General features: G+C 33.7%; 3 protein-coding genes across 10 annotated transcripts in view; all 3 read left to right on the top strand.

Moving 5' to 3' along the window:
- On the top strand, positions 365 to 1,272 carry LOC105157768 (EPIDERMAL PATTERNING FACTOR-like protein 3). The gene is made up of 3 exons (XM_011074237.2): positions 365 to 612; positions 822 to 871; positions 954 to 1,272. The coding sequence occupies exons 1-3, from the start codon at positions 504 to 506 to the stop codon at positions 1,137 to 1,139; spliced, it is 345 nt and encodes a 114-aa protein (XP_011072539.1). The 5' UTR covers positions 365 to 503; the 3' UTR covers positions 1,140 to 1,272.
- LOC105157769 (coatomer subunit zeta-1-like) lies at positions 2,181 to 4,916 on the top strand. Of its 4 annotated transcripts, none has more exons than XM_020692372.1 (7): positions 2,212 to 2,321; positions 2,620 to 2,753; positions 2,834 to 2,993; positions 3,257 to 3,404; positions 3,494 to 3,571; positions 4,181 to 4,265; positions 4,557 to 4,916. In XM_020692372.1, the coding sequence occupies exons 2-7, from the start codon at positions 2,643 to 2,645 to the stop codon at positions 4,614 to 4,616; spliced, it is 642 nt and encodes a 213-aa protein (XP_020548031.1). In that variant the 5' UTR covers positions 2,212 to 2,321; positions 2,620 to 2,642; the 3' UTR covers positions 4,617 to 4,916. The 4 variants fall into 4 exon arrangements, with proteins under 4 accessions (XP_011072540.1, XP_020548031.1, XP_020548032.1 ...); XM_020692373.1 differs by having other exon boundaries at positions 2,620 to 2,669; XM_011074238.2 differs by lacking the exon at positions 2,620 to 2,753 and having other exon boundaries at positions 2,181 to 2,321.
- The window catches only part of LOC105157770 (probable phospholipid-transporting ATPase 4), an 8,009-nt gene continuing 3,190 nt past the window's right edge, over positions 8,335 to 13,153 (top strand). For 4 of the 5 annotated variants that reach the window (XM_011074243.2, XM_020692597.1, XM_011074240.2 and 1 more), the window contains exons 1-8: positions 8,335 to 8,558; positions 9,208 to 11,149; positions 11,270 to 11,380; positions 11,610 to 11,886; positions 11,990 to 12,078; positions 12,186 to 12,270; positions 12,354 to 12,560; positions 12,701 to 12,826. In XM_011074243.2, coding sequence (XP_011072545.2) covers positions 9,345 to 11,149; positions 11,270 to 11,380; positions 11,610 to 11,886; positions 11,990 to 12,078; positions 12,186 to 12,270; positions 12,354 to 12,560; positions 12,701 to 12,826 — 2,700 coding nt within the window. In that variant the 5' untranslated portion in view covers positions 8,335 to 8,558; positions 9,208 to 9,344. Of the gene's footprint in view, positions 8,559 to 9,150; positions 11,150 to 11,269; positions 11,381 to 11,609; positions 11,887 to 11,989; positions 12,079 to 12,185; positions 12,271 to 12,353; positions 12,561 to 12,700; positions 12,827 to 13,153 lie in introns of all 5 variants that reach the window. The other variant, XM_020692596.1, reaches the window with a different exon arrangement.

Raw genomic sequence — 13,153 nt, forward strand, 5'->3', positions numbered from 1 at the left:
CTTGTTTGACATGTAAAATATGAGCAGAATGCAGATAGATAGGGAAATAGAGAGGAGGCTGAGGCTGAGGCTCTTCAGGCACAGCAGTCTATGCCAATATTTTTACAGTTACAGAGAGAGGTCAGTCACAGTCACAGTCACTATTTATAGGGGTTACTTGTAAGCTTATTTAAGATCAGTTAGTGGAAACTTTGTCAAACTTGGTAAACTGTTTGCTCAGAAATTTAGAATCACTTGTTTGTAAAGCAACCCCATCTCTCTCTCAAACACACACACACAGGTGCAAGAACCCTTTTTTTTTTTTTTTCTCTTTTTAAATAAGCTTTTGGGCTGCCTTCTTCTATATATATATATTCAGCAATCATGAATGCCCTCTTGCAGTTCAAGATAGTGAAAGAAACAGCCCTCTCTCTCTCTCTCTATCTCTCTCACACACACACACACACACACATACAGAGAGAGAACACACGGTCATAATCACCATTACAATCATCATTTGAGCAATGAGGGCAATTAGATTGTGTTGTTGTTTGCTTGTGTTGTTCTTCTTCTACAAACTTAGTTCAGTTTCAAGCAGGCAATTTCATGTTTTTCCTGCTAACGTTAACAATGGTAATAAAGCTGTCTCATCTCTTTCTCTTCACCATTTCTTACCACACACACTCACACACAAATAAAGGTGTCTTCCTTCTTACTACGCATGCATGCCATCTCTGATCTCTTTCATTCAGATACATTTTGCAGTTTACTCCTCTTACAACTCTATTCTCGCAAATTGGGTCCCCATATTTTAACCAATTTCAACTTATAACTCTTGACAGGCGCACCGAAGACTCCCCACTCTTCACCCCCTATCCACACCTCAAATCAGGTACATAAACATACATACAAACATTCTTTTTAGAATTTTATTTAATATTTATTAATTATTTTTCTGTGGGGTGTGTGTGTAGATAAAGGAAATGAAGAAAACAGTACAAGGGTCGAGGCCACCAAGCTGTGAGCACAAGTGCTATGGGTGCATGCCATGTGAGGCCATTCAGGTCCCAACCACCAGCAGCAGTGTGGGGGTTCAGTACACCAATTATGAGCCAGAGGGCTGGAAATGCAAATGCGGCCCCACTCTCTACACCCCATAGTTCCTTTTTTTTATATATATAAATTTTCACATCCCCCCAAAAAAAGAGAGAGATATGACTTACTTTCTATTTAATTTTGCGTGTTTTTGTGAACTATAATTTGTGTAATTATATGGTCAAAATGAGTAGTGGTGTTGGAAAAATTTGTGGCATTTTTTACATTATTTTTGGTTTCGCATGTTATTGCTCGATTAGCTAGTTGTAGTGGCACACGGTATTAGTATATTAATATATAATTTTTTATTCTAAAAGTATATTAAAAATAAAATATATATATAATTCAATAAATTACGTTTCTAAAGAAAGAAAAAAAATAAAACTAATTTAAAATATTATCCACACAATAAAAGAATTGGAATGACGTATTAAAATGATGTTGGGTACTTGTTAAAAAATTGAAAAAGAGTTATTGACTAATGTGGCATTTACTTTAAATATAAATTATTTGGGCTATAGGATAGATTATTAATAAGTGTGTGGAAATTCAAAATTAATTATAGGGAGTTTATTTGAATTAATTATTTTTGTGGGAATTATCTAATTATATATTTGCTTGTATGCACAGTGTGAAGAATAATTTGGACTCATTTACACTCATTTCTATATAACAAATAAAAGTAAAAAAATGAATTGTGTAAAATTGCTTTCATTTTCTTGCATTGAACTCTGTCCAATGACTGGTGCAAATATGAAGAAGAGGAGAATTATAGCGCAAAACATATGGAGGGGTACGATGATTTAACAGAAAATTTGTGGGACAAGATGCTAACTTTACCATATTGTCTGATTGGACCTTCAAGCTTGATTAATTAACCCACCATTTAATCTTTGTTGCTTGAGCTAAGTCCAATCTTTATTCTTCTTTCAATTACAATGCATGATCATTCCCTCATTCTAATCATATATAACTAAAACTTATTTATTTTTGCTTAAAGATTTATAAAATTAAAGAAATAATACATAATTTATTGGGTTGTGGAATTGGATATTATGTGTTACTAAGATATTAAGCCCACTCAATTGGTCGGCTCTTGAAGCTTTTTATGTATGATTGAGCCCACCAAACGTAATCAAGAAACTGAGCTTCCAAGCATATAAAGTGCGCTTGTTAGATTCTGTGATTTCTCTCAGCAAAAATTCTCTGAAAATCTTTCGCTTGCAATGGCTAGCTTTCTGGGTCGAGTACGTTTCAGCAGTCTCTGCTATTGTTTTCTCTTTCATCTCTGGATTTATGATTCGATGCGTTTGGTTTCAAGATCTATTGGTGTTTTTTTTTTTTTTTCTCTCTAATTTGATTTCTAAATTTCGGGAGATCTGATCATAACTCTTCTTGATCCCCGTCATTTATTTACTTTTTGCAAAACCCAGAAAGAAGTATTTGATTTTTTACTGAATTTGCACTTCTTTTTGTGGAGAACTGAGCTTGGTGATCGTAGTCTATCATTCAGGTCTAACTCTGCTCTGTGTGTGTGTTTTGTAGGTGTGTCTGCGTGTGTAACTTCGATGCATCATGAGATATCTGGTTTAAGTGTTAGTATGATTGATGATGGTAGCTGTTTAATTCTAGAAATCGGGAATTTTTTGGGTGTGTCTATTACATGCATGCATTATGGGGTATCCATGTTCTTTACATTGTTATACTTAGGATTACTGATTAGTTGTTTAGGGGGTTTTGATTGGATTTCCCAATGTAGAATGATTGTCCAACTGTAAAGAACATACTTTTGTTGGATTCTGAGGGGAAGCGCGTTGCCGTTAGGTATTATTCAGATGACTGGCCTACTAATGCTGCAAAGCTTGCTTATGAGAAGTCTGTTTTCACGAAAACTCAAAAGACTAATGCTCGTGCGGAAGGTACATTTCATTCTTGTGCTGTATAATAACTATTAGAAAATTATGATTTAAATGCGACGAGTGATGTATGTTCATAAGGAGTCTTGTGTGAATGTTATGTGTGTGGGGGCAGGAAACTCTACTGCTAAATGCCTTTTCGATCGGCAATCATTTACACATGGCTTTTCTTTTTTGCTAGCCGATTGAATTACCTGTCGAGGATAGTGTTCCCATATTCAGTTGGTTGCTCCATTGACTAAATGTTTTAATGTGATGGTGTGCAGCGGAGATAATAATTCTGGAAAACAGGATTGTTGTGTATAGGTTTGTTCAAGATCTTCACTTCTTTGTGACTGGAGAAGATGACGAAAATGAGCTGATGCTAGCTACTGTACTACAGGGTTTTTTTGACGGTGTTACTCTTGTCCTCAGGTTTCAAATATGCCAGGATTTCCCAAAAATTTGGAATTCTTGGATTGGTTGGTTTGTACTTCTGTCTGATTCAATTGTTTCTTTTTTAGGAACAATGTGGACCTAAGGGAGGCTCTTGAAAACTTGGATCTTATTTTGTTATGCTTTGATGAGATTGTCGATCGAGGGTAGGTTATGAACTCTTGTCATTAAGTTCAAATACATGTTCTCTTTATTTTTCAGCCAAACCAATATTAATTATGCCCCTAGCTCTCAGTGATTTAGTGAAGAAGCAATAACAGATCTAATACTTAAGAATCAATGTGATGCAGCAGTTCCAACACCTATCATGGTGTTAACAATAACCATGCTTCTACACTCATCATCACCTTGTCTCCCCTGCAAGTTGGTACCTTGAGATGCTTCTTAACAAGAGATCATTTTTTTGTCTTTCTCAACGAATCCTTTGTCTGTCTGGCAATTTGCTTTTCATGACATTTCTTTCGTATTGCTCCATTCGGCTTAGAGATGGTTTGGTTATATGAAGGCTACTTGCTGTCTTCTCTCACGAAATAATCACTTGTGGGAAATGTTGTCTTTTTCTTGTATAAGTCCATAAGTATCTCTATTTACATGTAAGAGTCCTTGACAAGGATCTTTCTTCGACCTATACATTATGTTCATCAATCTCATATTTTCTGCCATTAAGTGTAACTATTTAGTCATTTCTTGCTATGTTCTAGCTCATCCACAAAATTATGCTTCTTTAAACATTTGCGTTTTGTCTTGTCGTGCAGGATTGTTCTCGAAACCGATGGCAGTATTATTGCTGGAAAAGTGGCCTCCCATAGCATAGATGATAATTCTCCATTATCTGAGCAGGTGATGATGGTGCTCTGCTTATTTGTATTTTTTTTATGTAGTTTGTGTAAGATCGTCGATTTTAACACGTTAAACATTAGAAGTAACACATGCTACTTTTGTTTGCAACACATTATGAACCTGCATTCAAGACCGAGAGGTCCATAGCTTGATAAAATAGAAACAAGCTTCCCGAACTGCCAGAGGCTAAATATAGTTCCCTAGCTCACTCAAAAATTAAAAAATGTCTACTACTCTGATTCATTTCCACTATTCTTTGTAGTCTTAACATGGAGCATTAACCTTTTGCAGACGATATCTCAAGCTCTAGCGGCTGCACGAGAGCATTTGACAAGATCTCTTCTGAGATGATCCGTCTCTACATACAGTATATAAGTCTTGCATTCTTTCTATGATGATATTTCCATTTATGCAGCCATTACCATTTCTCAGGTTTCTGTAGTCTATTATCCAGTCTCCACAAGTCCTCTGTAGTAACACTGAAGATTTTTCACATTTGATATTGGACTAGAGGCATCATTCAGCCCTCAGATTATTCTTCAAGAAAAAGTGTCATTCTTTCCTGCATTTGTATTCAATCATCCGTTTGTATTGTTTCAAGTTTTCATTCTTGGTTGAATTATCATAGAAACTAAAATCATTTAAGTCCCAGTAATGCTCTTTCTGTTGCCCTTTTTTGTGATTGGTTGTTCTTTTTGCACAAAGATTGGTTGAAAGTGGAATCTAGAGGTTGTTTGGCTGAGCTTATTAAAAGTTTAAAACATCTTATAAAATAATTGAGAACTTCTAAGTTCTATATTATTGGGTATTTTTTTAAAATAGCTTATAAAATTTTAAAATAAGAATTTTAGAATCTAATAATTTTTTTTTAAAAAAAAAAAGAAGTAAGAACAATCCATCTTTTTTATAAGATCTTTTAAGCTCTTTTTAAAAAAAGTACGGGCTCAACTCATGCTTTTTTTAAAAATTTTTAAACTTTTAAATTTTAATAATTAGTATTTCAATTTTATTCTTCATATAATTGTTGGAAATATATAGTTTATAAATTTGATAGTATGATGATTTTAAATTATTACAATACAAACAACTTATTATATTAACCACTCTAACGTGGTATTTATCCAGTTACACGCACCTGATGTTACAAAAGTATCATTGATACTGGTGTGCGGAGAAACAGCGAAAAGTGATAGACAGCGACGGAAAAAGGATCTTACTCTGTTGCCTTTGATTCTTAGTTAGCGACGGAAAAGATTCGCCTCCGTTGCTTTGATTCTTCAACCGTCTCGTTTTGTCTGTACCAATCCTCAAAATCGCGCGCATTACAATCAAATATATAAAGCGTTAATTGGGTCCAATTTATAAAGCTAACGATACCTAATACGATTTTTATATTGCATGAATATAAGTACAACATGATACGATACGATACCGTTACGATGATATGATAAATATAAAAAAAATATGTAATATAATTTGAGATAATAATTATATTTAATTATAAATAAATATCAAGATGATGGAATGTAATAAAACAAAAAGAATAAATTACAACTGAATTCTCCTGAAATGAAATTAGATACAATCACGAACAATTATATATTGTTTCAAAAATTATAAATATCCCTTTAGAATTTAACGATCATCTAACAAATACTCACTCGTTGCAACTCATTGTATTGGGTATTTGTTAGACGATCGTCAATTTCATAAACTATTTATAATTTTTTAAACAACAAATAATATTTGTAATCACAACGAAATTTAAGAAAGCCCATCGTAATTTTTTTTAAAAAATATGGCATAATATACTACTTTTAGTAATTAACTATACGGTATTTTTAATTATATATTGCATAATTGGGACGCTATCAATATGAGACGAGTCCAATGTACGGGTCAAACAATTCGGACCACATATCTCTTTTAATAATAATTTTCAGTTAATGTTTTGGACATGTAATAGAGAAGTATCTAAAAAATATCTTATCCGATCAAATGTGATAACGACGTCCCACCACTTAAAAATATCCCGCACTTAAAAATGTGGAATAATTTAACAACGAGTTCATTTCGTTAGTTTTATTATGTTTTCATTCAATTTTTATTGTGAGTCAATCAAAATATACATTTGAATTATAAATTATTACTTTATATATTTTTTAATAACGAGAGAATATTTGTAATTATGACAAATTTCAGATGAACCTGTTGTAATTTACTCTTAATATTTTTTTTAAAAAAATAAAATAAAACAACCTTTCAATGATCAATAATATGAAATAAAGAGTCTAGCACATATATTAAAGATTTATAAAATAAATGATAAATTACGACGAGCTCATATGAAATTCACCATAATTATCAATACCCTATTTAAATATAATATCTCTATCTAAATATATATTATTTAATATTATTATTAATTTTAGTCCCAAGTAATATTATTTTTGTGGAAAATAATTTCATCAAACTTTAATTACATGTTACTAAATTTTGAGGTGACTTTTGCTAATAATAAACTAATTTTCATTTAATAAACTAGTGCTTTAATTTGATTAAAGACAAGAGTGCTTGACTCAAATAGACGCGTGTTTTAATTAATACGATTATAGTAATGAAAAAGACACAACGAGGAAGATAAACAGTATTTGTCGCCTTTATTGGATTTATAATTAATATGTAGGAATTAATACTAAACTAATCTTTACACTGTTATAATTTAGAATTACAGTGTTAGACAATGTAATAATTATACATTTAATAAAGGGACAATTACACCGCATTTTTACCACGTTTTATGTAATCACACCTAAATTTGTAGTTTGTAATATTATATTTAATATTTTTAAATTTTATTTTTGTCTAACAAATAACTTATTCTTTTAGTCAAAATTTATCGAATTTATTGATATTACAAAAAAGAATTAATGAAAGTTGATAATTACCCTTAATTAACTTATTAGTAACTTATTGCATGTCAAACAAATACTTTATGACTAAATTACTATTATGAGGGTGAAGATACAACTCATCACATGCATTTTTATATGACATGCAATAAGTCAACCGGAGATAAATATGAATTTTCACCAATTTTTTTTTTTATAATATTAACCAATTCAGTGAATTTCGACTTATTTGTTAGACGAAAACAAATTTATAAGTATTATATGTAACTTTTCAAGCCATATAAAGTTTACTTGTCTATGTATAATTAGATCAAACCTGATGTGAGTACGGTGTAATCCTTAATATTTATGCATTCAATAAAAGCACAAAAATGTTAATCATTCAAGTAATAAAAGCACAAAATATAATAATTGTGCAATTAATAAAAAGCAATACTTCAAATAAAACATTAACTGTAAGTGGATCAAGAAAACAATTCACACCCAAACACAAAACATTACCCAAATGAGAAATTTCAAATAGTAATAATTAATAAAAAAAATATTTATAACTTAGTTGAGAATAATTTTCAAATATTTATATTAGATATAGGTATAATAAGCTGAAAAATAAATTACACGTTTCTCGGGATGAATATTGAGAAATAATCATACGACAGATATGCAAAAATAACGTAAATTATGCTGTATATTATGGGATAAATTTATATTTTGTAAAAATTGTAAAAATATAATATGAAAAAACAGTTTATCTAATTTTATTGAAAAATAAATAGTAACTTGTTGTCCAAGTATTATTTATTGGTATTTTTAATTTATTTTTTGAGATGTATAAAGGAACTCCGTTAAGTATGGGCTAAGTAATTAAATTCGGTAATATGATGTGTTTAACATTTTAATTATTATATTAGAGATTAATAATGAAATAATTGTTTGGAATTTAATAAATTGTGTCATTTTTCTTTTTATTTAAAAATTTATTATATTTGTAATATATGTTGAATAGAAAATATTTTTTAAAATAAAATAAAGAATATTATTTTTCTAGACATAATGTATAGATTAAATAAAATAAAAAATCAAAATTTCACAAGTAAAATGTGATAATAGAAAAGAATAGTCAAAAATGGTAGAATGTGAAAAGGGGAGAGAGAGAGAGAGAGCGTGAAAGACTGGCATTGTATGGGACTTGGACAGAGGAAACAACTCTCTCAATTCTCTCTCTCTCTCTCTCTCTCTCTCTTCAAAAACTCTCTTCTCCGACCCTTTTATTAACCTTCTCCACCTCATTCGGCCTTCTTTCTCCTCCTCCATTGGCATCCGTCAGCAGGCACTGGACATGGGATTGTTCCACATTCCCGTATTCTTGTAATTTGCTCAGGTAAATTGAACCAAAAGAGAAAAAAAAAAATGTTAATTCATGCGATGTTATGTATTTGAGTGTTTATTAATGTGGGATTTGTTGTCGAGCAAAGATGTGAAATATTGTTGTATGCTTGTTCGTTAATTGTTTTTTTTGTTCCCCCCCGCCCTCCCCCCCCAATGTTCTGGAGCTGCCGGGGAGGAATTTTAGCTGGCGTTTGTCTTGATGCATCTTTTGCACTTTTTGTTGTTTCTCCTAATGTTTTGGAGGCTACGATTTCTTTTATTTGGAGGGACGTCAGAGAAAGTGATGAGTTGTTTTATTGTCAACTTTCGCTTTCAAGCTGAATATCTTTTGTTATGGTTAATTTTGAAATTGATAAAGGTTGAGGGAGGATTCTTGCCCTAATTGAGCCTTTCAATTTAAATTTGGACGTGGTGATGTGAAGAGTTTCCCTCTCCATACCTGAATTTACTTGACTTTGTTAAAGATTTTGAAATCTTGTATAATTATCAACAAGTTAACAGATGATCATTACAACAAATAAGCGAATGCATGATAGTTTACAACAAATAAGTGTGAAAATTTGTTCTGTTCTAATTTGTTTCAGGTGGTACATTGCTGCAATTTCGTAAATCAAGATTTTCTAAGATAGGCAAATTTTCAGGTGGGCATGTCATTTTGTCATGGGGAATAGTGGCCGCATCAGCAAGCCTTTCACTTGCCTGGTGAAGGCAAGTGTTGCGGGTTTGTACTTAATTCTTTGAGCCAACAAATTTGCATTGAGCTTCAAAATAGTGACAAATGACTGGAGGCAGGATAAGGGCGAAGATCCGTAGGAGCCACCTATATACCTTTGCTTGTCACAGGTCACATCCTCCTGCGGAAGATGGTACTCAAGACACCCAAGGACCTGGTTACTCACGAACTGTTTACTGCAACCAGCCTCATGTGCACACTCAAAAACCTAACAAGTACTGCACAAATTATATTTCAACCACCAAGTACAATATCCTTACATTCCTGCCAAAGGCCATATTTGAACAATTCAGGCGTGTTGCCAACTTGTACTTTCTTCTAGCTGCAGTCTTATCACTAACTCCAGTATCACCATTTGGTCCTCTTAGTATGATTGCTCCGTTAGCTTTCGTGGTGGGATTGAGTATGGCTAAAGAAGCTCTGGAAGATTGGCGAAGGTTTATACAGGATATGAAGGTTAACTTACGGAAAGCCGGTTTTCATAAGCAAGATGGTGAATTTGGTCTTAAACCCTGGATGAAGCTTGGCGTTGGAGATATAGTGAAAGTAGAGAAGGATCAATTCTTCCCTGCTGATTTGCTTCTTTTATCTTCAAGTTATGAAGATGGAATTTGTTATGTAGAAACTATGAACTTAGATGGGGAAACAAATTTGAAGGTGAAAAGAGCACTGGAGACAACCTTACCCCTGGACAGCGATCCAACTTTTAGAGAATTTAGTGCAACCATAAGATGTGAGGATCCTAACCCCAGTCTTTACACTTTCGTGGGTAAGTTTGAATATGATGGCAAGGTCTATCCTCTTGATCCTAGCCAGATTCTCCTCCGAGATTCAAAGCTTCGGAACACAGCCTATGTTTATGGAGTAGTGATATTCACTGGTCATGATAGCAAAGTAATGCAAAATGCTACAAAATCTCCTTCAAAAAGGAGCAGGATTGAGAAACAAATGGACAAAATAATATACATTCTTTTCAGTATTTTGGTATTCATCTCACTCATCAGCAGTGCAGGTTTTCTCGTGAAGACTAAAAATGATTTGCCAAAGTGGTGGTATTTACAGGTCCCAGACAGCAAAGGTCTCTTTGATCCTGGCAAACCACTTAAGTCAGGGTTTTATCATCTCATCACTGCTCTTATGTTGTATGGATATTTGATACCAATATCCCTCTATGTGTCAATTGAGATTGTAAAAGTCCTCCAGGCTCTATTTATCAATCAGGATATTCATATGTATGACGATGAGACTGGAACTCCTGCTCAGGCACGGACATCGAACTTAAATGAGGAATTAGGACAGGTTGATACAATCCTATCAGATAAAACTGGCACCCTGACATGCAATCAAATGGACTTCCTTAAATGCTCCATTGGTGGTATTGCATATGGCACTCGCGCTAGTGATGTCGAACTTGCTGCTGCAAAACAGATGGTCATGGACTTGGATGGACAAGGCGAAACTGGCATGCCCCATTCGTTGGAGACAAGTGGACATGGTTTTGTGGACTCGGAAATTCAATTGGAGACTGTTGTTACTTCAAAAGATGAAGATGACCTTAAACCTTCAATAAAGGGGTTTAGCTTTGAGGATGACCGCCTCATGAATGGGAATTGGTTAAAAGAACCCAACAAGGATGACATCTTGTTATTCTTCAGAATACTAGCAGTTTGTCACACGGCAATTCCAGAGCAAAATGAAGAGACAGGGACCTTTACCTATGAAGCAGAATCACCAGATGAAGGTGCATTTCTTGTTGCCGCTAGAGAATTCGGTTTTGAGTTCTGTAGAAGAACTCAGTCAAGTGTGTTTGTACGCGAGAAATATCCTTCGTTTCAAGAGCCTGTTGAAAGGTGAGACCACAAAGAGAGAGTTCTCCCTACTGCTTGAAAAATTAGTTTATCTGTGAACGTAATATTAGTTTATTTGTGAATGTAATATTAGTTACATGTAATATTTATCTGTGAATTCAGGGAGTACAAAATTTTGAATTTGTTGGATTTCACTAGCAAACGGAAGAGAATGTCTGTAATTATTAGGGACGAGAACGATCAGATTCTCCTCCTATGTAAAGGAGCTGACAGGTATGTCACTAATCAAATATTACTTGGCAACTTAAGTTGAAAGAAGTAAAATTAGGTGGCTGATGCTCCCTAATGTTGTTTCTGTTATTTCTGATTTGCTTTTAAAGCACTTTTCCAATCGTGATAACTTGTGACTGACTCATCAGTTTAAGATAGGCGGATGCAACTTTTTTTTTATTCTTGAATTTTAACTGTGTTAAGTTGAATTTACTCTGTTTCTTTGTTGCAGCATCATCTTTGATAGGTTATCAAGTAATGGGAGAACGTATGAGGAGGCCACCACAAAGCATTTGAATGACTATGGGGAGGCTGGACTGCGGACGCTTGCACTCGCTTACAAGAAACTAGATGAGGCAGAGTATTCTGCTTGGAATGATGAGTTTATGAAAGCAAAAACTTCATTTGGTGCTGATAGAGAAGCAAACCTTGAGCGGGTTTCTGACATGATGGAAAGGGAATTGATACTTGTTGGGGCAACTGCTGTAGAGGACAAATTACAGGAAGGAGTATGTCGAATATCCTATGGATGCTTTTGAATCTATTAGTTGACACATGCTCCTCTCTCCTTCCTCTCTTTATATGTCATTTTTCCGTATTACTTCTGTGCAGGTGCCCCAGTGCATAGACAAACTGGCACTAGCTGGTCTAAAGATCTGGGTTCTAACAGGTGATAAGATGGAAACTGCAATTAATATCGGGTCTGTTTCTCCCCATGCGAATGTGGCTTTACATATTTTTTATCATAGCAATTTGATTTTCAAAGCTTTCTAGGTTCCACAACTGATTTCTTGTCATTGTGTTGCAGATTTGCTTGTAGTTTGCTTCGACAGGGCATGAAGCAAATATGTATAGCAATTAAAAATGATGCATTAGTCCAAGATAACAAAAAGGTAGTTTTCTGCATGAAACAATTGAAATAATATTTTGCAAAGTTGGTTAGTTTATATCGGCCTTTTATTTCATCTTTTAATAGGCAAAGGAGGATATCTTAATGCAAATCACCAAAGCAACCGAAATGATCATGGAAGAAAAGGACCCTCATGCTGCATTTGCATTGATCATTGATGGGAAAACTCTAACTTATGCATTGGAGGATGATATGAAGCATCAATTTTTGAATTTAGCGGTTCATTGTGCTTCTGTCATATGCTGTCGAGTCTCACCCAGGCAAAAAGCTCTGGTAAGATATATTTTATTGTATGCTAAATTATTATAATTGGTCTCTTGTGCTGTTAAATTCATTGACCTTTGAACTGTTCTTTTGGTATATGATTGTGAGTTTATCATTGCCTCTATTTCACACTTATGTCTGGCAATTAGGTCACGAGATTAGTAAAAGAAGGAACTGGGAAAATCACATTAGCAATTGGTGATGGTGCAAATGATGTTGGTATGATTCAAGAAGCGGACATTGGTGTTGGCATCAGTGGCTGCGAAGGAATGCAGGTCAGTGATGAATCTGTCTCACTTCTGTTATTTGTATGCATCTAATGCATATCTAAAAGTCTAAAATAGCTTCTAGGAACTAGAATGACAACATTTTCTTACTTTTTGCACGTCATTCAAGTATGGAACTTGTATAAGTTACCCCACACGAATATTGAGAGGACCTGGAAACCAAAATTATACTTTAACCAAACATTCTGATAAAGTTCTTCAGTTGTAAGTGGCTAAGGAAATATAAAATATACTCTTAAAGTTTTTGGTCTTTCTGATTTTTTAATGAATTCAGGACCCATGCTAGTGTGGAGTCCTTTGTCCTCCGGTTCGGTT

The sequence above is a fragment of the Sesamum indicum genome, linkage group LG3 (assembly GCF_000512975.1).
Source record: "Sesamum indicum cultivar Zhongzhi No. 13 linkage group LG3, S_indicum_v1.0, whole genome shotgun sequence".
Classification (NCBI taxonomy): domain Eukaryota; kingdom Viridiplantae; phylum Streptophyta; class Magnoliopsida; order Lamiales; family Pedaliaceae; genus Sesamum; species Sesamum indicum.

What these genes read in the sequence shown, in the direction of transcription:
- LOC105157769 (XM_020692372.1), top strand. Translation starts at nt 2,643, where the DNA reads ATGCATCATGAGATATCTGGTTTAAGTGTTAGTATGATTGATGATGGT. An exon ending in TTACATGCATGCATTATGGG is followed by an intron (nt 2,754 to 2,833) that starts GTATCCATGTTC and finishes TTCCCAATGTAG; the next exon opens with AATGATTGTCCAACTGTAAA. An exon ending in GGTGTTACTCTTGTCCTCAG is followed by an intron (nt 3,405 to 3,493) that starts GTTTCAAATATG and finishes TTTCTTTTTTAG; the next exon opens with GAACAATGTGGACCTAAGGG.
- LOC105157768 (XM_011074237.2), top strand. Translation starts at nt 504, where the DNA reads ATGAGGGCAATTAGATTGTGTTGTTGTTTGCTTGTGTTGTTCTTCTTC. An exon ending in TCCTGCTAACGTTAACAATG is followed by an intron (nt 613 to 821) that starts GTAATAAAGCTG and finishes AACTCTTGACAG; the next exon opens with GCGCACCGAAGACTCCCCAC. An exon ending in CTATCCACACCTCAAATCAG is followed by an intron (nt 872 to 953) that starts GTACATAAACAT and finishes GTGTGTGTGTAG; the next exon opens with ATAAAGGAAATGAAGAAAAC.